Source organism: Antedon bifida, chromosome 1 (genome assembly GCF_963402885.1).
Source record: "Antedon bifida chromosome 1, ecAntBifi1.1, whole genome shotgun sequence".
In the NCBI taxonomy this organism is placed as follows: domain Eukaryota; kingdom Metazoa; phylum Echinodermata; class Crinoidea; order Comatulida; family Antedonidae; genus Antedon; species Antedon bifida.
This window is the reverse complement of record NC_136226.1, coordinates 8,239,630-8,267,074: the sequence shown is the minus strand read 5'-3', so window position 1 is coordinate 8,267,074 and position 27,445 is coordinate 8,239,630. Positions and strand designations below refer to the sequence as shown.

Here is a 27,445-nt window from a genome sequence, read left to right as displayed (position 1 = left end):
AGTAATCGGTTAAATGGCAGCCTGAAAATAACAGTTAAAAACACCAAATCGATTCAGTGTTAGCTGAAAAGCAGTCAATATAAAAATAATTTTTTAAATAAAAGGTTTATTTAATGCTATGCAGCAGAAACAGACCCTTAAAACACAATTGGTACTATAAACTACAATGCTTATGAAAACTGATATCAATCTTTAAAAAAAAACTAAATAGCTCCATAAAGTTTCTCATTCAAATAACCGCAAATTAAACAATGCCCCCTAATGATATTTTAAAATTCTTGCAGTCTGATATGGCCAACGGCAGTCTACGATTTCAACTACAGCGCATCTTTTAGGGCGTATTCTACAAAAGACCCATTGTGCATATTTCACACCCATTGTAAACTATTTAGATGAGGTGTGAAAGTAGTATTACTCAGATTTCAATTAATAATAAGGATTATGTGTCTTTTGAAGTTCAAAAGTCCAAAACCCATATTAACTATCACCAGGTAAATAAACATTGTTTGTGAAGTACTGATGCTTCAAAATCGTGATTCCGAGTCATGGAAGAGATCCTCTTTAAGATTTAATGAAGCAATGTAATTGATGAATACAAACAAACCGAGAGGCCTGTAATCTGGAAAAGCGAAAAGGTGCCGATGACTTTAGGCGGAAGAAGTGCTTTCAATTAAGTGCATGTCAATTCAACGCACCAGTTATACAAAATAACATACATTACATGTTTACAAGGATAGGTAAACTTTGAAACAAATAAACAAAATAAAGGGCATGTTCGCTTAAGTTAATCTGGTATAATCACAGAAAGTCTGTCGCGTTAACTAATTTGGTTTATATTTCAAATATTTTTGTTTTGTTAAAAATGGATCATTAAACACATCTTATTTCTTATGTTTGTACGCAAGTTTGTTTGTTTTCATGATTACCTTATTAAAATCTTTTGCGTTTTATGTATATTCAATATTGGCGCAATGTCTAATGGCATGCCCCTTGTTGCTCTCTGTATTTTCTTAAGTATTTTATATATGTTATTAACATTTAATTCAAGCTACCTGTATTCAAGAGTCAGTGGCCAAGCGGTTAAGACAGTGTAACAGTAATACCTTGCCATATTAACATCGGCAAGGGTTCAGGCCTCACTCACTCGATTGTTCTGGTGGTACTATCGAATAAGGACTAGGTCCAGTGTACACATATGGCTGACATGTGCTCTTTAAAGAACCTAGTACATCTTTTGAGACAAGTGTACTAATATGCACACCTGTCACACACAGACACTTATCATAACTGTTTAGCATCACCCTCTATAAATAAGGTGAAATCAATAAAATGCCAAAATAAAGATTTGATATTGTATGTAGTGAGCAAGAACAGAATTGTTTAATATGCAAAAACATGATCTAATTCCTCCATGAATAAAGGAAATATAACATGCAAGGACAACTTTTTGAAACACTAACTGCATTCACACATCAATTATTATCAATCTCAAACATCAATGTATTCTTTCACAGGTATTATAGTTCTAAGACCATACATCTAAATATCTGTTTTGTGTTTAAAATACACTGCGGTATTATTCCACTATTATACACTAAATCCACTTTTCCACAGAATAACAAAAGCAGAATCAGGTATAAAATAAAGAAAAGGTTTATTAGTCACACTTGAGAAAATTGGAAAAAAGTGATTTATTGAAAATCAATGACTACAAAAATAATCTTAGATATGATAGTAGAGTACTGTAATTTGTTTTAGAAGTATTTTCATTTTGCATATTTCTTCTATTTTGCATATTTGACAGTTTCTCTGAGTCCTTTTATTTCTTTAAAATAATGAATATCATGGATTCCTGTCTCTTGAAGGAGGTTGCCTGCAAGTCCTCATAAAGGCCAAAAGGCAATGATTTGGTGGAGGCCATAGATTTCACCTGTATCAAAACCATTATTAATAGAAACAAATAATTAGTTTGAAATTAAGGGTGCTGCAACTACTGTATGTCAACGCCCATGCAATTTTCCCCTGCATATTCGAGATCAACCCTACCATACCCTATACAATTACTAATTTGTCAGGGTTATATCATCTTTATACAAACTCCAAGATTTAAATAGAGGCAGTCAGTACGTTTGACCTGTAGGGTTTCCTATTTTAACCTGCTGAAAATAGGTAATCTCTCTGTACTGTATAGTGTGAATAACCCTTAGGCAGACACCTAATTTTGCAGAAACACAAAATCTCAAGGGCGTTTTAATGTTAATTTAAACCTGATGAAAAATTGATAATTTTATGGAATGTATTTTTAGAGAGGTATAAAATACTGTTAAATCTTATATTGTAAACTTTGAACTCTTGTCCACTATCATACTAGACAAACAAGATATTATTTGCTCATCATGTATTTGATAGCACAGGTATGTTGCTTTCACAAAGCAGTACCTAGTCTATTGTGAATGGCTTGGCTACAGTATAGGTATACTCTTAAGAATATCTTGATAAATAAAATCACAAATTTAAGATTTATTTTTAAAATGTTATTTTCTATGTTTGTGTGCTGAATTATGCATTGAAAAGAGAGAGGAAAAGAGCGGGTTGGCATTTACCAGAGTCAATATTTTATAGTTTAAGATATTGAAAAAAAAAATGCAAATTTGTAATAACCAATAAAGATTTGAAATATTGAAAAACAAGTTTGTCTGGAAGTCATACAGCACAAGACCCAACGAACTGTAATGAGACCTCAGCATGAGAAAGGGTTCACCAGTCAATGAAATAGGGATTCAATTACCAAGCGATACAGAGCCAACGAAACCAGCTTGTTGCTTTTACAGCATCATGTGCAGTCAATATGACATCATCGTACTTTCAACCGCAGACATTTTCTGTAAATGTTTTTTTTTTGGGGTAGGGTGGCGGTTAATATCTTTTATAAAAGATTGAATTGTGCCACTCATATAGTAATTACTAATTTATGAATATATTAACCTACATTTATAGGCCATTACTGTCTAAAACAAGTAAACAACTTTTTAATTTGGTTTCAGTGGTATTAGTATCGTTAAAACAATTAAGCATTTGTTGTGGTATGATCCTCTACAAGAAAACACCTGGAAGATCACAGGGGTTCTGTTTTGTCTAGTTTCTTCTCTAAATATTTGACAAATCTGACGTTGTTTACAGTACTTACTACATAAATGATACTGCCAACATCTAAAAATAATTTTAAAAAATTAATATTTCGTGGTACATAATATTCAAAAACACTACGGTACATAGTAGGAAACTTAAAAATGTTTTTTGAAATATATCGTCAAAATTTCAACGTTTCAATCTACTGTATTCTGACCAAATTTTTAAACTGTTGATTATTATGGTCAATAAAAATTGAGTAAAAATGATTTGTTTGCAATTCATTTATTTCAAAATACAGCAATTTAAAAATTTTGTAGAAAACAATTTAAATATTTAAAAATAAAATGGTATCAAAAATTACAGAGGAATAAAAATCTAATAACAACATTAGGTTAGAATTGAGTTAATAAGTATATCCTACAACTTACTGTAGAAAAAGACAAGTATCTTACGCAGCTAAGAAGCTGGATATCGAGAAACTAGATTTATAATTTCTACATCCTGGGGATGTTCCCAACACTACTGTATATGCCTTTAGATAAGGATCTAGTGTGAATGCCTTGCGGAATAAATAACAGGACAACTTCCATGCCATCATGTACCAGAAACTGTCTTGGGACATTTTTCAAATAATCTTGAGGCAACTTAAACCCAGTTGTAGGGGATGAGGTTTTTGAACCGACTGGGAACAAGATTCAATTTTAATGGCTTTGATCTGGTTTGTATTTGACACAGACTTGAGGGAAACTTTTTTAATTTTTCAATTCAATACAATAAAACAAATAACTTCTTGATTATTCAGTAGGATAGGGTAAATACGATACTTTTTCTTAATTTATACCTCTTCTGTAATGAGATCATATTTCTCTGAATAATTATTCCTACACACTCTAAAACACATTTTTGTTGCTACTATTACTAATACTATACAGTGATTTCCACGCTTAAAGCGGAATTTCATGTAGACACAACGCAGTTGTTCAAAATAAGGTACAGTATTCATAACCCCAAATTTTTGTTCCAAAAGCAGTAACAACTACTGGTAATTTTTATTGGTCAATTCAAATCGGTTTTAAAATACTGGTCCAAACTTTTAAAAGATAAAAAAATTTAAAGAAATAATTAACCATTAATCGTACTGTCTCAGTAGAAATTAGATTCTTTATATACTGAATATAGAACAGACATCTGACTTTTCTTAGAAGTTATAAGTTAATCTAATTTAAAAGGAAGAAATACATTACAACAAATTATCCTATACTGTATGCAGGCATGTACTAACCTGATAGTCATAGCAAACTTTAATATTTGTACTGCGCTGTACATCGTAATTTTAATAAATAATGGACACGATTCCCATTAAAATGTTTAATTCATTTCATTTCATTTCATAGTAACATTTATTTCCTTCATAATATACAAAATATAAATAATACAATACAAAATTCATAACGAGAAGTAAGGTAGTTAAAACAATACAATTTTTTTTTTTTCATCTTTAAAATGAATAAAACAATATTATGAAGGAGGAACAATTTACAGATAATCTACAGTAGTATCAGTAGTAAGCTAATTAATATTACTATGGTGTAAAGTAATTACAGTTCTGTACACCATCAATAATTAACTACACATTTATTTGATACCCTGTTAATTTGGTACACCAATTAGTTTACCATTTGTTACTTGTATTCAATCTTTAAATAATTTCATTTGGATTCTGATATTATAGAAGAGAAAAGTTGAGTGTAAGTACCATTTTTTGTACTTTCGATCTACAGGTTGTATTGGATCAACAAAAAAGAAAAATTTCTCTTCCATTTGTATTTATTTACTTATAACTGGTGTAAATATTGTTAATACCATTCATCCCGAAGATATATTTGTATGGTTTTAATACCTAATGTTGATTCTGCTTGGCGTGATGGTAAAAATTAATATTATAAACTACATACATAGTGCCATCTTTATAACTCATTATGATTATTAATACTACAAAGAGTTTCAGAGGAACGAAGGACAATTATGTTTTCAGGGGATACCCCTAATTAAGGTGTCCTCTCTGAAAAAACTTTGATTTCTACTGAAGTCACTAACTAATATCTATATAGTACTTTGACTCACACCAAAGTTACATGAACATCACGTTAATTGGCTAAAAGATTCCGATTTGTCTCACAAATTAATTTTAGGATTTCCCAATTTGCAGTAAACAAAATTATGACAAGGCCATTTAGTCTCTCGTCTTGTCGCCAGGATATCACGAATACATCACAACTGAAAGAAATCTAAACATTTACTACTACTACAGTACTAGCATAAAATTAATTTTTCGACTATGTTTATAAAGATATTGAAAGCCACAAAAATGGAACATCTGTACTCATAATTTATTTATTTAGGTCGTAAACTAGTATATGAATATGAAATATACTATTGCAGATAATTTGGGAATATTTGAAATGTACTTTAGCAGTTGGAAAGTCAAGGACCAGACTATTACATTATAGATATCATGTACAGTAGCCTTGAAAATTCAGAATACAAAATTGAATTAACAATGAATTTGATACATTGTGGGTGGTGTGTAAAGCCATTAATAAACATTAATTTTGAATAAGTCTTTTATTATAAACTAGAATCCTCTTCTGTGGACACCTCTATTAGGGGAAACGAATGAGGGGAAATTGCTTAATTCCTATTCAAGGAACACCCTTTTAAGGGGACACTTTGATTTTAAAGGTCAGGGGCAGGTGCAGAGGGTAGCATGTAAGGTTGCGTGCTCCTCAATTGACAGATAAAATTATATAAAGTTCTGTACTTCCGATATTGTTTTAAAAACTATTATTATTTTACCACTTTCCATTTAAAAAATCCTGGATCTGTCCCTGAAGATGTCTCCTTTTTGGGGTGTTACTACTTATTATCTCTTAACCAGCAAGCTGCTGAACTGTTTAATTATTGATTTTCAGAGAGTATATTAGTACCACCTCCTTTCAATGTGAGGTGGATGGAGGTTGGGGGGGGGGGGGGAATGTCGAGGTTATTACCATTCACCCCTTGTCAGCAAAAAAAGTAGAGACACAAGGTCACATGATTTCCTTGTTCCCACCAATACCTCTACCTCTACCCAATATATAGGAACACCAGGGCCAGGTAATGGAGAGTCCATCTTCACCCTTGTCCTGGCCCCATAAATACCTCCACCCCATTATATAGGAACACCAGGGCCAGGTAATGGAGAGCCAATCTTCACCCTTGTCTTGGCTCCATCAATACCTCCACCCCATTATATAGAAACATCAGGGCCAGGTAATGGAGAGTCCATCTTCATCCTAGTCCTGGCCCTATCAATACCTCCACCCCATTATATAGGAACACCAGGGCCATGTAATGGAGAGTCCATCTTCACCTTTGTCCAGCCTCATCAATACCTCCACCCCATTATATAGGAACACATGGGCCAGGTAATGGAGAGTCCATCATACCCCTAGTCTTGGCCCTATCAATACCTCCACCCTACTATATAGAAACACCAGGGCCAGGTAATGGAGAGTCCATCTTCACCTTGTTCCAGTCTCCCCAATACCTCCATCCCATTATATAGGAACACAAGGGCCAGGTAATGAAGAGTCCGTCATCGCAGGGCTGTAGCCAGGATCTGTCAAGGGGGGTTCGGACACTTAAGTATTTGGGTCACTGCCTCGGCCCCACCAGTACCTCCACTGGTATAAATAGGAACACAAGGTTGAAAAGTCTATCATCACCTATCCTTGTCCCCACCAACCAATACCTTTGCCCAACTTGAAGTATAGGTTAATGACATTCAAGGTTCCAATTAATTATAAATTAGTATCCTGTCTGATCAAGGATAAGACACACAGAAAGTTGTCTTTGGAATTAACCATAATTCCCTTAACATGAATTCTTATATCACTGTTACATTATTATGCCCCTGGGCATGAGGACTAAAAAAATTGATGACACCTCCATGGATGCACCGAAACCTCCGGAATGTCAACCAAAACCACATGTACTATAATTAGGGATGATGACACCTACATCTTCCATAGTTAGTTCTCCACCTCTGATGATACATACTTTACGTACTTACTTACTTAGTTACTACCACAGTACATTCAACAAACAATGGCATTTGCAATCATTGTATTAAATGTCTTATATGAAACAGTAAAGACTATTTTTGCCATGTGACTGTATCATCATCAATCGGAATAAAATGTACATACCTTGTGACACCTGTACTTCATTTTGACCATATGATATATCAACAACAGTACACGTTAAAGTGATGAGAGTCACAATTCTGCAAAATATTTATTATTAATCAACAAACGTCAAATAAAAATCGATAGAATGATCACAAAAAAGGACAACTTCATACACAAACATAATATACATTACCTCAACCACATATTTGATCGGTTTCTATGCATTTTAGAAGGAAACCTCCAGAAAGATCGAAACAGCTGATCTCCAGCAGACCCAGCGTAGTACTCCTCAGTTGGCTGTTATTTTGGGAATGAGAAGGATTCAGCTCAAGTTGTCGCGCGGTTTAGAAAGGAAATCTTTGAATAGCGCCGCTTCAGCCCAAACTTCCGGTATTGAACAGACTCAACAAGTTCTATAGCTAGTAAGTATGTACACTAAGTTTTCGCAGAATGGATCACTTGTCGTTCTACTATACACCATCAAGTACCTATCTATTTGTACGTATCTTGTCTATGAATTAGTTGCGGTGATTTTTAACGACGTGTCACCTGTCTGACTGTCACAAAAAATAATGACAATTAAATTTCTTTATATTGGTGATCTGCCCATAAAAAAAGTTATATTTTTATTTATATAATATAAGCATACTATCAGATAGATTACACAGATTTATATTATAATGTATTTGATTACGGTATATTAAGCCCATGGACTTATTCTTTACTCCATGATTTAGCCATATTATTTTAACTTTAATTCACATAAAAAACAAGAATTAATATAGACATAACTCAACTTCTTTATGAAAGTTTTATATAAAATTTAAATTCTGGATTTATATCAAAATTTGTATCGTCTTTAGGCCTCTATGTTTGGTTTCATTAGGCTATGTAGGGGATCCAGGAAATTCGGACAAAATAACAGAACATACACTATTTTTACGTTTTACTTATAGCCTATGCAACAGTATTTTACAGTGCGCCACCCGGCGTCTAATAATAACTTTCAGTGATATCTCCTTCTCAAGATTCGATCCTAACTTTTTATTCTAATTAGAATACAAACATATATATATATATATATATATAATATACAATTTGTATATAGATTTACCAAAACCGATCTGTCTCTTAATAGGCCTACACGTTTGCTATAAAATGTCAGAGAAAAAAAACGCTCCGAAGTTGTTAGAGATCATAAATGGACTTTTCATGCCACAATGGCAAGCTATGTTTATTGAAAGTAAAGATTTTAAGGGTAAAATATTTACTTTAAAGTGAGATTATACAGGAAATATTAGCGACTGTTTATATTTGCTATATTATTAACAAGTTTATTGACTTAACCGTGTGAACTTGCAATACAGTTTTTAGAGGGCGCGCGTCCAAAATACTTTTATGTATTTAAAAATTCTATAACTACATTGATACGCCTATTCTGCAAAACAGAGCCATTGGTTTTTCTCGTATGCTTATACATATTATCAAAGATAATAAATGAATAATACCTATTTATATTCTTTGATACTATTAAACTGATTCTGATATGGTGTAGAAGGAGGGAAATGTTTATTCTTTTACCATTTTCTTGTTCTTCTCCTCCGATTATTGTCAATGAAGATGCCAATTCTTATTATAAGTAGGCCTAATATTTTTCGTGCGATCAATTCATATAATAATTGTACGGGCAGCCACGAAACGTGATAATCAAGTGATGAACAATATAAGTCATATATGGCCCAGAATACACAAAGGATCCTCGTTAAATGTTATACTAATGTAAGACATAGGGAGGTTTCGCAACCTTACGAATACGATAACGAAAACGGATACGTCATACATTTGTGAAATTTTTGAGCTGATCCCCATTTCATATTCGTAAAGCGTATTCGTGTTGACGAATATCACCAGTCATATTCGTAACTACAAAACGAGTATAGTTTTTGATCTATTTTGCACATTTTGCATTTGAATTAGGAATGATTCATGATTATAATATAATTATAGATTTATTGAAAGTAATTTACTAAAGTAATTTACTAAAATGCCAGGTCAATTTAGATAAATAGCAGTTTTTAAAGTCCTCACTCGCTTTGATGTTACGCTAGGCCTAGGCAGCCAAGCACCAAGCAACACGTACCTGCGCTTCGCTCAAATTTACCGCAGTCATATTTTGGACGCGCCTCAATATTTCGTTGCCATGCGAAACTGATTTTTTTGTGGCTTACGAAAACGAATACGTGTGCGTGACGTATCCGTTTTCGTTATCGTATTCGTAAGATTGCGAAACCTCTCTAGTGTAGCGAAGTCTCAAGATCTCTTGGTCTATATTTTTAACCAATTTACTGATTTATACTTTTACACTTTTTGTCATTTTCACGCTGCTGCTCTAGCCCGCTACGTCACAAGAGATAAATCATTCAGATATAAAGCAAGCAGCAGTTATAGTACTAGCCACTGACATTTTTGCTGAAAAGGATTCTCGACTATAATTAATAGGTACCAGCTGCTGGACCCAAAAAACGTCTGGGAAAAGAGTCGGTTGAACGACAAATCCCAAAGCATTTCTGGTATTTATGAGTCCCATGATATTATATAATACTGAAAGGAATAAAATAAAATAATAAATAAAATGAAATAATTCGCTGTCAGATAATCATTGAATTATTATCAAAACAGTCCATTGAAGTTTTTGTTTGTAATAGGATACTTCACACTTGAAGTATCTATGCGTGATGAAGTGACCCCCAGACTGTAAGAATTGTTTAGTCTGTTATATAATACATATCTTTTAATCGGATTTGCTGACAACCGACATGTCTTTGTTTTTTACAAATAAAGTTTCTTGTATCTTGTATCTTGTATACCCCTCAGCCCAGTCAGTATTTTTTTGTATAATATTTTAATATTTATGGAAGCTTAGGCCTATTATTAGCGCCTCTTATATGTTATGTTCGTCATTATGGAGAAGAAGAAATTGGTCGATAGCCTGTAATTTTAATTTATTTTTGTATTATTATTATATGACAAATCTAAAAATCTATTTCATTCAAGCCAGGTTAACAATAATATTTACATAAAATGAATATGTCCAGGCCGCAGCGTCCAGGCCAATTTAACGTAGGCCTATATACTGTTAAAATGTGTCCAAATATTGGAAATAATAAAATATTGGTTATTATATTTTTTTAATAGAAAATATATACAAATAGGCCTATTAGGCATAACACTATATACTTTAAAAAAAATTACTGTCAGGTTTTAAATAATTTCCGTAACATTACCAATATTGAAATTTGATTTAATTTTGTTTTATTATGTTAATAAAATATTAATACACTGTTCAACATACTAATTTATCTACCGTATAAAATAAATATATGAATATGATTGAATATAGGCCTAAATACAAAGCACCCTGGTCAACTTGAGGTAATTTGAGATTTCTCACAAATACACTATCACAATTAGAAAAAAAAATCATTGTTAATTTGGGGAATATTAAAGATGTATCGTCCTCTAAAAACATGAAAAATGAAGATTAATTAAATCAGACTTTTATTTATTATGTTATTTTATAGTTTTAATCAAGTTAATCACTTCCGTAGAAAAAAACCCGAAAAAAACAAATGTTTTCGCTTATAAAATGACAAAATTAATGGTTAAATTCGACCAAAAATCCATTGGCTGGCAGCCAATTTGACTGTTTTTTTATTTAAATTACAGGTTTTTTCAGGTAAAAACATTTTTTTTCGATCTAATTTTTTGTAAAAGTGCATGGATAACTATTATATGATATTAAAATGGCATATTCAACCAAAAAATGTAAATAATAATTTTTCTCAGGGGGACAATACATCTTTAACGATTCATACGGTATCTCATCAAATGACAGCACCTTTAATGTATTCATTGGCCTTCCCACTTGTTTACTCATGCATTTAATGCAGATAGCTTCACGTACACATGCATGCAAATGAGTCTTAGCTCAATACAAACAGATGGTGCTTTGGTGTGTAAACTATATAGTATAATTTGAATAAATTGTAGTATATCTAAAACAATCATTTACATATGATTCGCAAGTAGACCTACACATTGAATGACCAGCTCGATAATAGACGAATATAATATAATAAATTAACAAATATTGTAATACCAACAATTTTAAATAAATTATATAAAGTATGTAAAACTAAATAACAAGTACTTAAGACATGTTTTATAAACACGTTTTTGTAATATTGCATATGATAGTTCAATGACTCAAATAAATAATTGTTTTCAGCATTAAAAAACACATTATTTAATACATAATTATTGTAAATAATAATAATTATTATTGTTGATTTTGTTATATAAATTACTTTGTCACGCGATAGAAGAAGCTGCTCTGTCCAATGCGCCTTCCTTATGGCAGGAACCTAGATGGATTTAGGTCAAGCCAATTGCGTGCAAAGATCCTCAAGTGACATCAATATACCCGCTCAACTTGAAGTTCGGCCTATAACGTTTCAATAGATACCGGTAGCGTAAGCTCTATAGTATCACACCATTGTTCATTTAGACGCCATTTGCGCAGCTTTTGCCCTTTGAACTGCTAACATCCTGGCACCAAGAGCTTCTTTCTCTCGTTGCATTTGTTCGTTTTCTTGTTTTTCTCTTTCTGTTAATTTTTTTAACTTCATTCTACGGTTTTGAAACCAAATTTTAACCTGTAAAAAAATCAAATAGGTTTCATGATCATCGTGTTTTCAATTAAACCAATGTGATGATTTCGATCATTATAATGTTCGTTAATAACTGTTAATGATTCGAACTAGGCTAACCGTTCGAAACATTACGTAATATCTCTAATATCTATCTACCCGGTGTATTTTAACATTAACATCTTCCAGGAAACATTTTGTACGGTAACACTTACCTGACGTTCCGTTAAATTTAATGTCTCTGCTAACCTAGTCCGTCTGTCTCTCGTCAGATACATGTTTTCTTGAAATTCTTTTTCCAGTTCTATTATTTGTAATTTGGTATACGGCCGCCGTTTCGTTCGTCTAGGGGTACTTGTGAGTGAGGACACCCATGATCCAGAAGGCGGTGTACTAACTGAACAACAAAACAAACAAATAATAATTTAGTAAATTCAAACCATGATCGAATGCACGCTAAAACGTGTAATAAATATATAAATTCTATTTAATAATTAAGTATAAAATATCATAATACTGAGATCTGATTTAGGGGCGGGAGTGCAATGATTGTGTCATCTGGATATATTACTTATAAAAGTAAAAGATCAGGAAAGCTATCTTGGATTTTAAAAAGCATAAAAATCAGTTTATTCCATCAGAATTTATTCGTAGAGCACTAATTCCTCCTACCGACTATACATTTCATAATAACGTTTTATACAGTTAACAATAGATGTTATTATTCCTATTTTTGTGTTTAGTTTGGTTACATAAGCAAAACATTTTCTTCACAAGATTTAATAATAGAAATTCACTAAAGTAATGTTTGTTTAATTTTAATGTAGAAGATTATAAATGTTTAATATTTGTTAAACATTTATATTCTGTGAAATATCATATATTATTGAAGCATAAAGTATTATAGTTGAACACGTTAAACACATTTAAAAGCTTTGATTACAGGTAATTAAACAAAATGGCCATATTTCTACGGTGAGACGATAAATACCTGGAATTATTAACGACGTAATTCTTTTCAGTTAATTATCTTCGTAGAAATGTATTTAATACGAAAAACAATATTATTGTTAAATAAATGATAGAAGCAAATGGAATAGACAAAGAAAGACAAATTTACACGTGATTGACAGGCGCGGCCTGTGCAGAATTATGATGGTAGGATTTTAGTACATGTTCTGTTGGCAATATGTTTGGTGTCGAGCCGCAAAGAACTTAATCATCAGGGCCTTGTTCGTAAACACGTTATCTTCTTGTTGCCAACATATGGCCACACAAATAAAGACCCTCATAATATCTTAAAGAAATTCGTTTTCGGAACACTGGTTGATAACATTTATTATATTATTCTATTCAAATTATACAACTAAATTCCGAATATTTAATTAAATCAACTAAAATATCAGAATTAACTATAACTGTATCAAAGAAAAGAAAAGCTAAATTATCATAACGAATCATAATTAATGCAGTCATTTATATACCGAACTTTAATTATTACTGTATCTTATAAAATATAACGGAGAAATGAATTTATGAATTATATTTATCTGAGTCACTCGCCCATTCATATTTACACAGATTATAAAGTACATCGGTAGACCTATACCGAATGTTGTAATATTTTTATAGAATGTATTGGCCTATGCCTACAAACTTTAATGGTGACGTAAATGTATAGGTCTGATAATGATATACTTATAATAGCATGAATATTTATTACGGTACCGTACAGTAGGCCTACACTATATTATTAACAATATTAAAGTTTTATAGATCACTTCACAAATTAATATTATATAAGTGTTAAGCATAATCAATATAATTTGTGAAAGTGTGAATATAATAATACACCTATAAATATTAATAATCATCCTAAAACAACCACAATGAAGCAAGAATCAACAATAAACCAACCGACAAAGATCCATTGATTGAAAGATTGTTTAAAAATGTTGTTGAATATGCCATTTTAATGTCAAATAATAGTTATTCATTTTGAGTGTCAACAAATTATTTATCCGATAAAAACCATAAATTAAAGAAAATTTCACCGAAAGCCAATTGTCTGGAAGTCAATGGGTTTTTTTATAAAATGTAACTGTTTGTTTTGTCTTTTTTATAAACGAAATTACTTGATTCATTTTTACTTTGTCATGTTTTGTGGGGCAATACATCTTTAGTGTTGTGCCGATAAAGAAGGGTGCATCGTATCACTTTTTCTACGGTTTATACCTATATACTGAATATAATAAACGTTATAATGATGATTATACCGCGGAGGTGTAGTAATTTCCATTTTGTGTTTGTGTCACGAGGAGACAGAAAAACTTAATTCAATACCCAATAGGCCTCCTACTTATGGATCTAAAATTAAATCAACAAGAAGAATGAATTATTTATTACATGTGTACAAAATACATGCCATCCTTTCGTATGAATTAAAAATGTGTTTTTGCGAAGTTTAACTTTCGGTAAACCTAGAGAAGCATTTGCAATTATTGTACCAGTACATGAATAACTAAACATATTAATACGCCTACTAATCACCGAAACATTTCAAATACAAAATAAACATTCTGTTTTACACTGTAAAGGTTCCTTAAAAATGAAGGTTTTGTGGAAATGGAAACATTAGAAAACATACTGGTTTTTGAATCGATACCGATAAGTGAGAAATATCGCTACATGTTTAGAGCATTGAGGAATTATTTATTTCGCCATGGTTAGAGCATGCGCTGTAACGAACTGATGAGCCTATGCATCACAACTGAACGAGCACTGAATTGTATCTATTCATGATGATGATATTGACGTATTATAGTCATCTGATATAGATACAGATTCCTTTTATTATTCAATATAATGGAAATTACAATGCTCTTTATATTGGCTTGCCTAAAATAACAAGGCCATATACATGGCTGCAGTCGCGTGCTCAAGTTAGTGTTTACCGACCAACCGACCGACCGACCAACCATATTGAGCTATAGAGAATAAGGGGAAAAAGAACTATCTAACAAATCTTTTGTTATAATGACGTATCAAATATACTCTATATTCTCGTGACTTGTCACACATTACATACGGATGACAGGTACTGTAATAGAAACCATTACTAGTGGTAATTGTTACCTTTTTTTCCTTTTCTGTGTTTAAGTTAAGTTTATCCTTGCAATTGTAAAAAATTGCAAAAGTACTTTTCTTTGAGATCGTTTTTACGCGATGGAATAGTACTGGGAACTAACCGAAGCCTTGGAAGAAGTCACGTGATAAGGGTAGTCATAAAAGTAAGGGTACATTAGACGAATGTTGGAAACCATTCAAAATTATCTAGATATAAAGGGTAAAACAGTTTTAATCTAACGAAATTGTACAAAAAAATACTTTATTTTACCAACAACATGTGCCTCAGTAAATAATAATAATAAAACAACTCATTTTCAGCTTCCTTTTCTTAGTTTTTTCTTCATATTCTGATAGGTCTACTGATTTAATTGTTTTAATCTAACGAAATTGTACAAACAAAAGACTTTATTTTACCAACAACATATGCCTCAGTAAATAATAATAATAAAACAACTCATTTTCAGCTTCCTTTTCTTAGTTTTTTCTTCATATTCTGATAGGTCTACTGATTTTAATTGTAATTATATTCCATACTTTATTTTTAATGACATGTAAATAAATAAAATCAAATTCTGATTATTAAACAACATTTGCAGATTAGTCTGAATTAATTTAATATAAATTTAAATAACGTACCGCATTAAGTAAATAATCGGTCTCTTTACACCTATAATACAAGCGTGTAAAATTTAATGACCTGAAAATCAGCATATCATTTGTATAAACTATTACTGTAATATGATAATGGAAACTAGTATGCCTAATTAATTACATGTTTGCAATTGTTAAATTTTAAAAATACCCATTACCTTATCAACATTGGTTTAAAACAATAATAGTTATACTAATAGTAATTATAAATAAGAGATATATATATCATATTAAAAAGCACGGGGTATCTGATACTGGGGGAGTTAATATTATAAGCCTATATTTTAACACACAAAAAAAGCTATCTAGTGGTTTATGGAGAAATTTAAATTTTCAACCTCAGTATGTTTCTTTTACTAAATATTTATCACCTAATATAGAATTTGTCTTGATCTCTAAACTTTATAATGTATCCATTGTAATGTTGATCAACGTCTTTTTATCATATTAAGTCCCACTTTTTTTGTTCCTCTCAGGAAGGGGTTGGCATAGTAATGTAGGCCTATATCTTGATTGATATTTTTCGTTTGCATTTTTAACTATAAACCACTTAAAAGGCGCAATTCTTATTATCTGAGGTGGTTTCTTAAGTCTCTTTATTGGCGAATTTGTCTTGTTGTTTTAAAATAAATAATGATTCTACCTTACTACATTCTACTATTTGTTAATTTTACCTTAATATTGACAATGATCCGCCCGTGAAGCTACCTCATACTACAGTATATGATTTTCAAATCTTACTATCGGACCACTTCACTAAAGAAAGTCTAGTAATAGTGGGCCTATACGGTAATATTTATGATACCAAATGAATAATAATAATACTTTATATTAATATAAGAACTTGATAACCAATAAGAAGTGTATAAGAAGCTATGCATTTAACATTAAGCTTGCAATCATCTTTGAGTGGATTCTTTCTTTTTTTTTAATATTTTTTTTCTTTCTTGAAATAGGTTCTAAACATAAACACAAATGAAATGAAAGGGAACAATCCGGCCTATATGAAATATATAAATGTCCAACAAAAACACACACATTGTCAATTCAAATATGAAAAACAATTCTCAAATGATTGTAAGTGGGATGTCTAAATTATCTTCTTTTTACCAAACATCGTATCAATATATCATGCATATTAAATGTTATGAATAAATATAATAATTATAGTACGTAATAAACCATTTGTTTGGTTTAAAGTAGGCCTAATTTATCATTAAAATTTGTATTGGATTTTATGCTCTAATAAATAAAACTATATATGGTATGTTTGTCATTATTCTGATTCTCACATATTCGGAAAAATAATCCAAAGAAGTATAAATACGCCTACCCATATACAGTAGAAACAATACATAAAACGGCAAGGGATCTATTATTATTATTAGCTTGCATATCTTGTTCCATCATGCTTGTTTAATAGAATCCAAAATCACCGAGTTTTGTATACTCAATTAATATTTTAAATATGTAAATTCACAACGTGATGTTAGTTTATTCATGGTTCATTATGTTTGCGACGTAATCCTAATATTAAGCTATGTAAACATTATAAACATTTATGCCCTCTGTCTAGGCAGCGCTTATATCAATATTGTCAATGGATGTTATAAAAGCTGCAGCCATCGTTTCGTTACATTGCGCGTACGGCAAGTCAAGTATAACTAAAGACACACTTAGTCTATTGCCTATCAATTTGATCATTTTAAAGAATCAATGTAGTCCAACGTTTAGGCTGAAAATGAATTGTCCCGGATTGCGACCAATGAAATAATAGTTTGATGGTTGACTATTTAGGCCTTTTAGTAAACATTTATTTTTTGTAAGTTACTTTTTCTGTGGAATATGCCATGTTAATTTATTTACTTTGACCAAAAATTCGATTGAAAGAAAATGATTTACCTAATAAACCATAATTTAAAGATTAAAAAATAGCGCGAAGCATAAAATTGTCTGAAAGACAACTGTATTTTGGTTAAAATAGTTTTTTGTGTCTTTTTATAAGTGCAATCATTATTTTTTAATAAATATTTTGATTTTTGTATTTTCCATGTTTTTGGAGACAATAGTTGTCAATACAAAATCACAATTAATTGTCGTTTCGTTTGTGTACGACCTCCGTATACTTTAAAATAATATCATTTATATTTATAAGCTGCAGACATCTTCCAGAAGTTGTGTTTTTACAAAACACGGGATGAGAAAGCATCAGTTATGACAATAGTAAACAATGATTTTCCTTTTTAATTCATTCAATAACCTTTTTATTCAAGTTGTTATACTATAACAACTTTAATAATATTATGAATCTCTTTTTATTCAAGTTGTAACATTACTATAATGTAACAACTTCTATAAAAAAAGGAATGAATTAAAAAAGTTATTCTTATTATTAGTGATGATTCCAGTAGTGCGTGAATGAACATCAGTTTATAGTAGTGAAAAATATGTAAAGAGTCTATGGGTCTATTAATATTGTTCATATAATTTAACGAAGTTGTTAATTGGCAGATCATTAATTATAATTGCTGGACGGAGAAAGGTCATTAACTTACGTGATTTACATTAAATAAATACAATTTATATTAAATAAATATAATTGCCAGTGCTGCATAAAGACTAAGGCAAGAATAATCTACGGCTTATGACTATTTACAGTAACAAAATTCGGCGTACTTTTTGAAAACATTCTTTCTCGACGAATGAATTTCGTTCCTTGTATAGATTATATTTAATTAAATTAATACAATACTTATAAACCCACTCAATAAAATCCCAATCCATATTGTCAATTGTTCATTATTATTCTGTTTAATTGAAGAATATATGAAATTAAAAAGAAAAAAAACTCACCAGACATAGTAAATGGAAAACCAGAATTGTGTGAAACACCATAAGGACTACTTGAGAGATACGATTCTCTGGTTGATGGTGTGACATTGGACACAGGTAGAGGTGTTGGAACTGCTGGTGAGTAATGGCTTGAATAGCTTCTTTGTTGAGATGGTAAATCGTACGAAGTCCATGCCGAGAACTCATCAGAACCATATGCAGACGACAACGCTGATGTAAGAGATGATGAACTGTCTAAATTATTGTAATAAGGATATCTATGACTTGAAAACGGCATTTGGTGAGAGTTTGCAACGCTACTTATATGAGAAGTTGAAGAAGATTCTGTTCGTGAAGATGTCGTGTATACACTTGAGGTTCTTGAGTAAAACGGAACTGGACTATCAACTGTCGTGGAAGCAGACCACGTATCACTACTCCATTGCTGCATGTCTCAAAGATATTATCAATTCGGCTGCTACAACCTAGCAAACACAGCTCTAGCTTTAAAGTGATCGTCGATGCGGGTTTGGCCTAAATAATCGCATGGAGACACTGACTACCAGCATCCTTACTCCGGATTAAAATATGTTTTAGCGTGAGTTGTTCTCAGTTCGAATAGTACAGTTTCTACCGCTATATTTAAGTACGCTATAGAAAACGAACATATTGACAACCATCATTGTTCTTATCAACATCTTCTGAGTCTCAGCCTGTGTTATCTTTCGTAGGGAAAATGAGTTTCTTTCTGATAGAAAACTATGTTGTTCAACAAATTAAGAAACCAATTATGTTCAATGTTGTCATAATTTGCAACAAGTTTGTCAATATTGTGCATGATAAATTGGGAAACGCGCAAGTGTCCAGCTCTCGACGTCATCAACGTCATGAAAATACGCAGAATTATGTATTCGATTGATCCATTAAAAATATAACATTTAATGATCCTCACTTATTTCTTTACCTTGAGTTTTTTAAGTGCTATACAGTACTAGTAATCCGCAATAATTTGTTTCCTGGGCTCATTTTTTGTTGTCTGCTGCTCGCGTGTACAAAAACTCTTTGAAATTATTGTTCATAGTTGTGTTTAAGTTAATTTCTGTTTTAGTACCGTGTGTGCTTGAATGGCGTAAGCAGTTCAGAGTGGTCATCATTAATGTCTTCACTGCATGGTGTTTTAGAATAATTCACTCTTTGAAACAAACATTGAGATTCGTTTAGTATACTTTTCATATATTCAAGTTCAAACGATGGAAAGAAATTAATACAGCGATCATATGTGACTTATTATATTTTCTGATATAAACATTTCAGATTGGACGGTTCTGTCACATCACTATAGATATGAGTTAATTTTGTAAAGTTATTTGTATATTGCATCTTGTTAGAGGAATGAACGCATCATGGGCCTACATCTCATTTTATAAACAGAACTATTTATGAATCTTCGGTGGCTCCCAATCGTTTTCAAATTGTTTGATATTAATATCGCCATTAACTCACCGTAACTCACCGTACACCACTCTAAATGAGTGGTGCAAGAGGCAGGTGGGCCGGTTGTGGCCCTCTATTAGCCTCCCCCTGAAATTGTCTTTTTTTAAATAGTTTGGATGTGTCAACTTCTACTGTACTGGCAGGGAGAGCATTCCATGAATTTACGACTCGTTTGGTAAAAAAATGACTACGGCAATTTAATCGAGCATTATATTCTTTTTCAATTTATGTTTATGACCCTAGTATATTCAGACTTTTGAAAAAGTAAAATCACTATCAATAGCCTCTTTGTTAGAAAGAAAATTATATGTTTGTAGTTTCTATAGCAGCCAAATAATTACTTCATACATCGACATTTTTTTTAATGAATGTGAATTACTATTTTGTACATTACAAATGTCTTTTTCAGGGCATTTGAATTAACTTTGTGTGGGAATAGTTCGACGCGTACGACGTTTCTTAATAACAAAATAGTTCGCCCTCTATGTTGTTGGGAACGAGGGATGGATCGGAGAGCGAGAGGAGACGAGTAGTACGACGTGACGACGGTCGACGACACACGAGAGACGGCGTGGAGCGAGCGGGGGAGACCTGACGAAACGGGGAAAAAAGAAGCCTACGAAACGAGAGAGGAGGCATCATTCCATGCATGTGACGTGTTATTATTATATTAAATGGTAGGACTACTGTTAAGTGTGTAGCTAGCAGGGCATAGGCTACATGCTAGCGGCCCATGTGGGCGACCTTGTTTTGAATGTCATTTATTATGAATTAGGCCTAGGCATAGGCTAGCCTAAAAAAGCTAGGCTTGGCTAGTTTATAGGTGTTTTGACAGACTAGCTAGCCTAGTAGGCATAGTAGGCTATTGCGCCAGCAGGGGTCATACTTATTTAATTACTATTACTAATCTAGGCCTATGCCAGGTATGTATACTGTGTATATAGGCCAGGGAGTTGTTATGGCGCCGTTGTTATTAGTAACTACCTGTATCACCCGGTATGGTACAATTTTATTTTAATAGAATAAACCCTACCGTACCGGGCGATATTTATGATAAAAAAGGGTAACTAAAAATTAACTAATCAGAATCTAGATAGGCCTACTGGGTGTAGATTAGTAATAGTATGACTGCACCCCTGTTCTGTATTGTATCATATGTGTACAGACAGTTTCAACTATCCAGTTCTGATGAAGGATAATATTAATAAAACATACAACAAATATATAAAATATTATAGATTCAGAAGGTAATAATAAAATAGTGTACATTCAAAAATTTATAATCATTTAAAATTATTGACAAATAAGATATACACACATTTAAATTGGACCACTGTGGCGCAGTGGTTAGAGCATTGGGCTTGCAATCAAGAGGTTGCCGGTTCAAGCCCGGCCCGGTCACTGCAGTGTTGAGTCCTTGAGCAAGATTCTTTATCCACATTGTGCGGGAGGAGTGGCATACCCCCCACAAACATACACATTTAGTGGAGTCTGGCCCAAACGCTAGGGGAATGGAGATGGGCACCACGGCCGTTAGCATTAAGCTTCGGTTTCGACTTTACCTTTACCTTACATTTAAATTAAATTTATCTAGCAACAAATCGTTCAAGTTGGAGAAAAGTAAACACTTGTATACCATCTACACTACAGTAGAGCACTTGGGTACACTTTATAATAAAGTTACTAAATTTGTATTAGGATTTATAAATTATAGTTAAATTCAATTTTAACAAACATTTAAGAGAAATTCTTGCTAAACAACTCTTCAATGGGTTAGATTTTGTTAGGGAAAAGTCCTTCAAATTCACATAAAACTAGTATTGTAAGTCTACTCCATGACCTTTGTGTTTTTTTATTACATAATGATTGATTTAAACTTGTTACTGTTTACTTTCATTCTTGTTTCTTGGTACTGTAATTGTTATACCAGGACCTTGTAAGTCCATGGTAATACTATAATCATACGGTTATTCACATCCATTCACTAATGACATCATTTCAGTTTCTTTTTCTGTTACTTCTGAGTAATTATTATAATTTATTGGTTTCCATTTGTATGGTTTTCAAATTCAAAGATAATAAATATACTGCGAAAGGCAAGCGTTTCCGGATGAATTGGTTGAAATCCTGTTGGATATCAGGATTTGTTCTCAAACATAAAAGTTCCACTCTCAAAAAACTTGATGTGATACTTTGTGTGTATGTTCTTTGAATAGATACAGTACAGTATATTTTGGACATTTCATCACACTACTGTAAATCACGATCCTCAGCCTGGCCCTAAATAAAATAATGATATGATCAGCAACATTATATTTTTCAACTATAACTTATACTGTATATCTTTTTTTACTTTTGTTTTACTTTATCGTTTGATTTTACTTTTATTTTGTATATCCATTGAGATCCAGCCATGGACCTATATTATAGGCCTATGAATGATCCAGCCACATTATTTTCAGTAATTTGCCCTTTGATTTATATTGTAATTAAAATATAATATTACATAGCCTATGTAAATACGTGAACGTAATTTGTTGAAACTGCATCACATGACTACCGCTGCGAGGATCGTAAATCGTATATATCCTCGAGTACGATGATAATCGATATTGACTGATTAATTTTCATGTCCCTGTCATTAAACATATAAAATCCAGCAAATTCTCGGGGATGTCAAATCTTATATTTAACCTCTAAGCAGTCAATATCTGTATATATAGAAGCTTCTGTCTTCTGCCATAATATGAACATTTGGGTTTTTACATTGTTAAGTCATCAGTAATTACATTTATCACATTTTATAATGGAGATATTAATAATGCTTTATTTCATCATATATTGAACACACAATAAAATTTTGGTTCCTGTTTACACATCAGATTTATAACCTTGCAATTACATTGTTAAATATAACCATATCCTGATTAGTGTACTTCCTTATACTTTATTTCTAGGTTTAAATGCTTACTTGCAATATCTGTCCATGCTGTTGCTCAACAGAAGATTTTAGGAGATTTCAAGAAATACAAGTGTTAGTAACAAATTTAAGGATTGTTTTCTCCAACTAAAAAAATCTTAGTGTGTCCCACCAGCACCATAATTGTGTTTATTACATATTACTGAATTTGGATTATTTGCCACTGTCATAAATATGGCATCTTACGTGATGGCAATCGATGCCGATCATGATGCCTTCCTTGAGGAAACGCAAAACCTGGTGCTTAAGATGCTTGGAGTGGTGCCGTCAGAATTAGAATTTGACAATGATGATGATCATGAAGTTGATCAGATAGTGATTGCAAAGTTTCAAGGTATAGGATTTTCCACGCCTGTTGAGATTGTTTCTGAAAAAATTTGCAGTGATTGTTTTGAAGCAGACGATCTGGAGACGGATGCGTTATCTGTGCCGTTGGAAGAGGTTACACCCGGTAGGTTTCTGTTTGTGTTTATTTTAACATGTAAAAAGAAGAATCAGAAATATACCGAGGTTAAAATGTAGCATGAATAATAATTAAAAAATATTTGTGCTTATGAAATGGTTTGAACCTAAACCCCTTGCGTTACTAAGCAAGCACTGTTCTTTATTTACTGTATATTTAATTAGGGTATTTGTTATGTTAGTGGATGTGATAGTATGTTGAAATCAACTTTAAATGAAATTAAAGCCTGCCTTAATGACTAATATTCATACCCATCACAAAATCTCCTTTTTACAATATGATAATTTATTAGAATTGCATATTGTTCACATTAAAGATGTATTGTCCCCCTGAAAAAATATTTTTTTTAAATTTTTTTGTTGAATATGCCATTTTAGTGTCACATAATATTTATTCACTTTGACCTAAAATTGGATCGGAAAAAAAAGTATTTACCTGATAAAACTGTAATTTAAAGCAAAAAATAGACAAATTGGCTGCCAGCCAATGGGTTTTTGGTTGAATTTAACCGTTTACCGGTAATTTGTCATTTGATAAGTGAAAACATTTTTTGGGTTTTTTTTTTCTACGAAAGTGATTAACTTTGTTAAAACTACAAAATTACGTATATATAAGTTTGATTTTATTAATCTTCATTTTTCATGTTTTTGGGGGACAATACATCTTTAAGTATTTGTATACTATAGTATTTGTATAAGTTTGTATTGTAATACATTGGAAAATGAACTTGAAACAACCCAATTATTTCTGCCTATTTCCGTATTAATTATTTACTGTATTAACATTGCTTATTCTTACTTTTAAAATATTTATTAAGTGCTTGCTGCACGAGTAGACTTAACAGATGAAGAACGTAGAGTAGAAGAGGCTGTAGAAAAGTTAGAAAAAATGGCTCAGCAGATATTTAGCAAGTACAAAGATGATTTTGATAAACTTGAAGCAGATTTAGAATCCAACGGAAGCTATACATCATTTAGTTCATTCATGCAAAAAATTATACCATCAAGCAATCCCATGTGGTATAAGGTATAGTGATTTTGGTAGAATCAAAGATCTTAAAGCTATGTCTACAAAACTTTATGTTACAAAAAAGTGTGATGTGCTCAAATATGGTAGTGATATGCCCAAATATGGTAGTGATCATGTCCATATATGGACACATCACATTTGTTTGATAGTGTAGACGGGGCTTTATACTGAAAAACAGGAAAAGCTGCTATATTATTTCCTATGTTGTCAGTGTGAGATATTTTTTGATATTTGTTAGTATTTAGAAACACACATTAATAGATGATTAGCAGAAAACCATTCATTGCACAATCCAAATTAACTGGGTATGAGTTTTGAGGTGAGCTTCAGTAATCTTTAATATTCCACTGTGCTACACACATTTCTATGATCATTTAAAATTGAAAAACTGCCTGCAATTACTTAAATAATTCATAACCATTCTCATTATTATTAATTTAATAATAATTTATGTCATATTCCATTTCAAATTTTGTCTATATTAACTCTGTTGATATAAAGTTTGTGGTACACCACATATATTTAGTTCTGAAAAGAACTGTTGAGTTTCTCAACGCAATAAAACATGCGTGGTGTACTGCAAATTTGATATCAACATTTGATTTCGCCATGCAAACCTTCAAACAATATACAGTATATTAACTCTCTAAGATAACATTAAAACCATTTTTGAAACTTTCATTTTGCAAAAAAAAAACAAAAAAAAAAAACTTGTTTGCATTGTTCGGTGGACCGATTGTTACTTCAGTTCTTGGAATGGCTACAGTAGCCTACGTTGATAGTAGGTTTATTGTTCTGTGATTAATAAAGTGTTTTATATCTTTAGGTATCTATGCTGTTTGGTGTGTCCCGCTACTTAGTGAAGAGTAATAAGAAGAAATCTAAACAAGTTTCTGGAATCACTTCATTTACTGTTGAATACATTAAAAATAATTTTGCAGATTACATCATTGAAAATGGAGGATGGGTATGTATTTATTAAAAGAAATTTATAAAAGGAGCAAAGCCTATTGTTTAGAAGGCTACATTAATGTACGGCAACAAAATGATAGGAGTGTTAGAGCATTTGTGTGGATATGGAACTGATTGTACCTAGATGTGTTTACCAATACTGTGTGCACATCACAATTTAAAATAGAAACCAGTGTCGCTTATGTCGACATCGATCTGATTGCATTTTGTCGTGGTTACACAACACATTTCCCAGTCATTTGTGTTAAGTTCTTTTCAGTTCCAGAAAAGTAGTAGTTTTTTCGACATATTTTTCTTTGGGTTTCTGCCAATTGCATTAAGTTGAACATAAGCCCACCTTAAGAATATACTGTAGTGTAGTATGTAATTATCTAACAATTATTTTATTTTTTTTAATTCCAGGATTCAGTTGCCAGTGTTGGTTTACAGGAAATCGAAGGTGAAATGTTTTGTGAGATTTCAAGTATAGAAAAAGCTGCATTTGGAAACATTCTGCCATCACAAGCACCAAATGAAACCAAAACAGATGGCAAACCAGAAGAAGAAAATGAAAGAGAGGAAGATCAGGAAGCAGCTGATGGAGACACCAATGGAGCGGCAGGATCAAGTCTTTTTGAGTTAACCCCGTTTGTAATCACAGCCTCAGCTGCTGCTGCAGCTGCAGTCGCGTACGCTGTGATGAAAACCTGAACTGAACAATTTGAAAGGTTTTATTGATGAATAAATTAAAGTGAAATTGAATTAACCAATAAGAAGTCATTGAATACCTTATATGGCAACCAATTGACTTAAGACGCATTTAGTAGAAAATGTGTCAGTTAGAAATTAAGTTGTACCATTTTATGAATTCATACTTTCACTAAAACAGTGAACGTGAAAGTAAGAATGGGTTGGCTTATGAAAAATTATAAATATGTAATTGTAATCATAACCTATATCAGGTCATGGAGTAAAGATCAAATTTGTTTGTGACCCATACTATACTTTCATAAATGCAATAACAGCAATATTTGCTGGTTGACCTTGAGTAGGTCAGAGTTTGTTGACAGCAATTGTTGCTGGTTTCACTTGAACTTGAATACATCATGGTGTTCACTTTAGGTCATAGTTCATCAGTTTTAACTAATATCAAAGAAAAAAAGGATAAAAATATCAATATTTAAATTATTAAATATTACATATTTTAATGTAATACAGTATAAACTATATTTTGGCTAATGACTGGATGTACATACTACATTTTTATATATTTCTTTTTCTAAATAAATCATGGATTACTTCCAATTAGTCATTAACAATTATATTATGTGTGTGTGAATACTGTATTCATGATATATGCCATCTCTAGCCCACCATTTCTAGAATGTTTACAGAGGTACAGACAGTGTTCTAAAATACAGTATTTTATGATTAGAATTTTGTAATAGTAGTAGTATATATATTAGTGTGATGTGTATATATTATATTAATTGTAACTTTTTTTTTGTATATTAAAATACTATAATATATCATAATATTTTTATTAGGTCTAACATAAATTATATTAATCTTAATAATATTGCATAGTGGTGCATTTTTAGTATATTTATATAATATTAACATAAATGTATATTTTGCTTTGACTATAAATAACTGATATTTTAATACTATATTAACTGTATTAATTAATAAAATATGTATGTATGAAAGTTTGCATGATGAAATATTAAACTAATATGGTGCATTACTCATAGTTGATATTGTCTAGTTATTTAATCTTATTTTCTTCTATCCATGGTTGTTACAATCTTCTGCATTATTCTAACACGCCTTTTAAGGCTTT

General features: G+C 31.6%; 3 protein-coding genes across 3 annotated transcripts in view; 1 reads left to right on the top strand and 2 right to left on the bottom strand.

The window, feature by feature from the left end:
* Positions 1-7,662, bottom strand: part of LOC144840514 (uncharacterized) — a 60,812-nt gene extending 53,150 nt beyond the window's left edge. Inside the window, exons 1-2 of the mRNA XM_078696346.1 lie at positions 7,558-7,662; positions 7,383-7,459 (exon numbers count right to left, since the gene is read on the bottom strand). Coding sequence (XP_078552472.1) covers positions 7,383-7,459; positions 7,558-7,589 — 109 coding nt within the window. The 5' untranslated portion in view covers positions 7,590-7,662. The remainder of the gene's footprint in view (positions 1-7,382; positions 7,460-7,557) is intronic.
* A 2,653-nt stretch (positions 7,663-10,315) lies between these two features.
* LOC144853447 (uncharacterized) lies at positions 10,316-19,228 on the bottom strand. Its single transcript, XM_078711144.1, has 4 exons — positions 18,707-19,228; positions 12,289-12,470; positions 11,240-12,079; positions 10,316-10,881 (listed from the first exon to the last, which is right to left on the bottom strand). The coding sequence occupies exons 1-3, from the start codon at positions 19,134-19,136 to the stop codon at positions 11,924-11,926; spliced, it is 768 nt and encodes a 255-aa protein (XP_078567270.1). The 5' UTR covers positions 19,137-19,228; the 3' UTR covers positions 10,316-10,881; positions 11,240-11,923.
* A 1,481-nt stretch (positions 19,229-20,709) lies between these two features.
* LOC144840240 (uncharacterized) lies at positions 20,710-27,254 on the top strand. The gene is made up of 5 exons (XM_078695990.1): positions 20,710-20,856; positions 23,137-23,610; positions 24,440-24,648; positions 25,478-25,618; positions 26,026-27,254. The coding sequence occupies exons 2-5, from the start codon at positions 23,334-23,336 to the stop codon at positions 26,311-26,313; spliced, it is 915 nt and encodes a 304-aa protein (XP_078552116.1). The 5' UTR covers positions 20,710-20,856; positions 23,137-23,333; the 3' UTR covers positions 26,314-27,254.
* Positions 27,255-27,445: the final 191 nt, after the last annotated feature.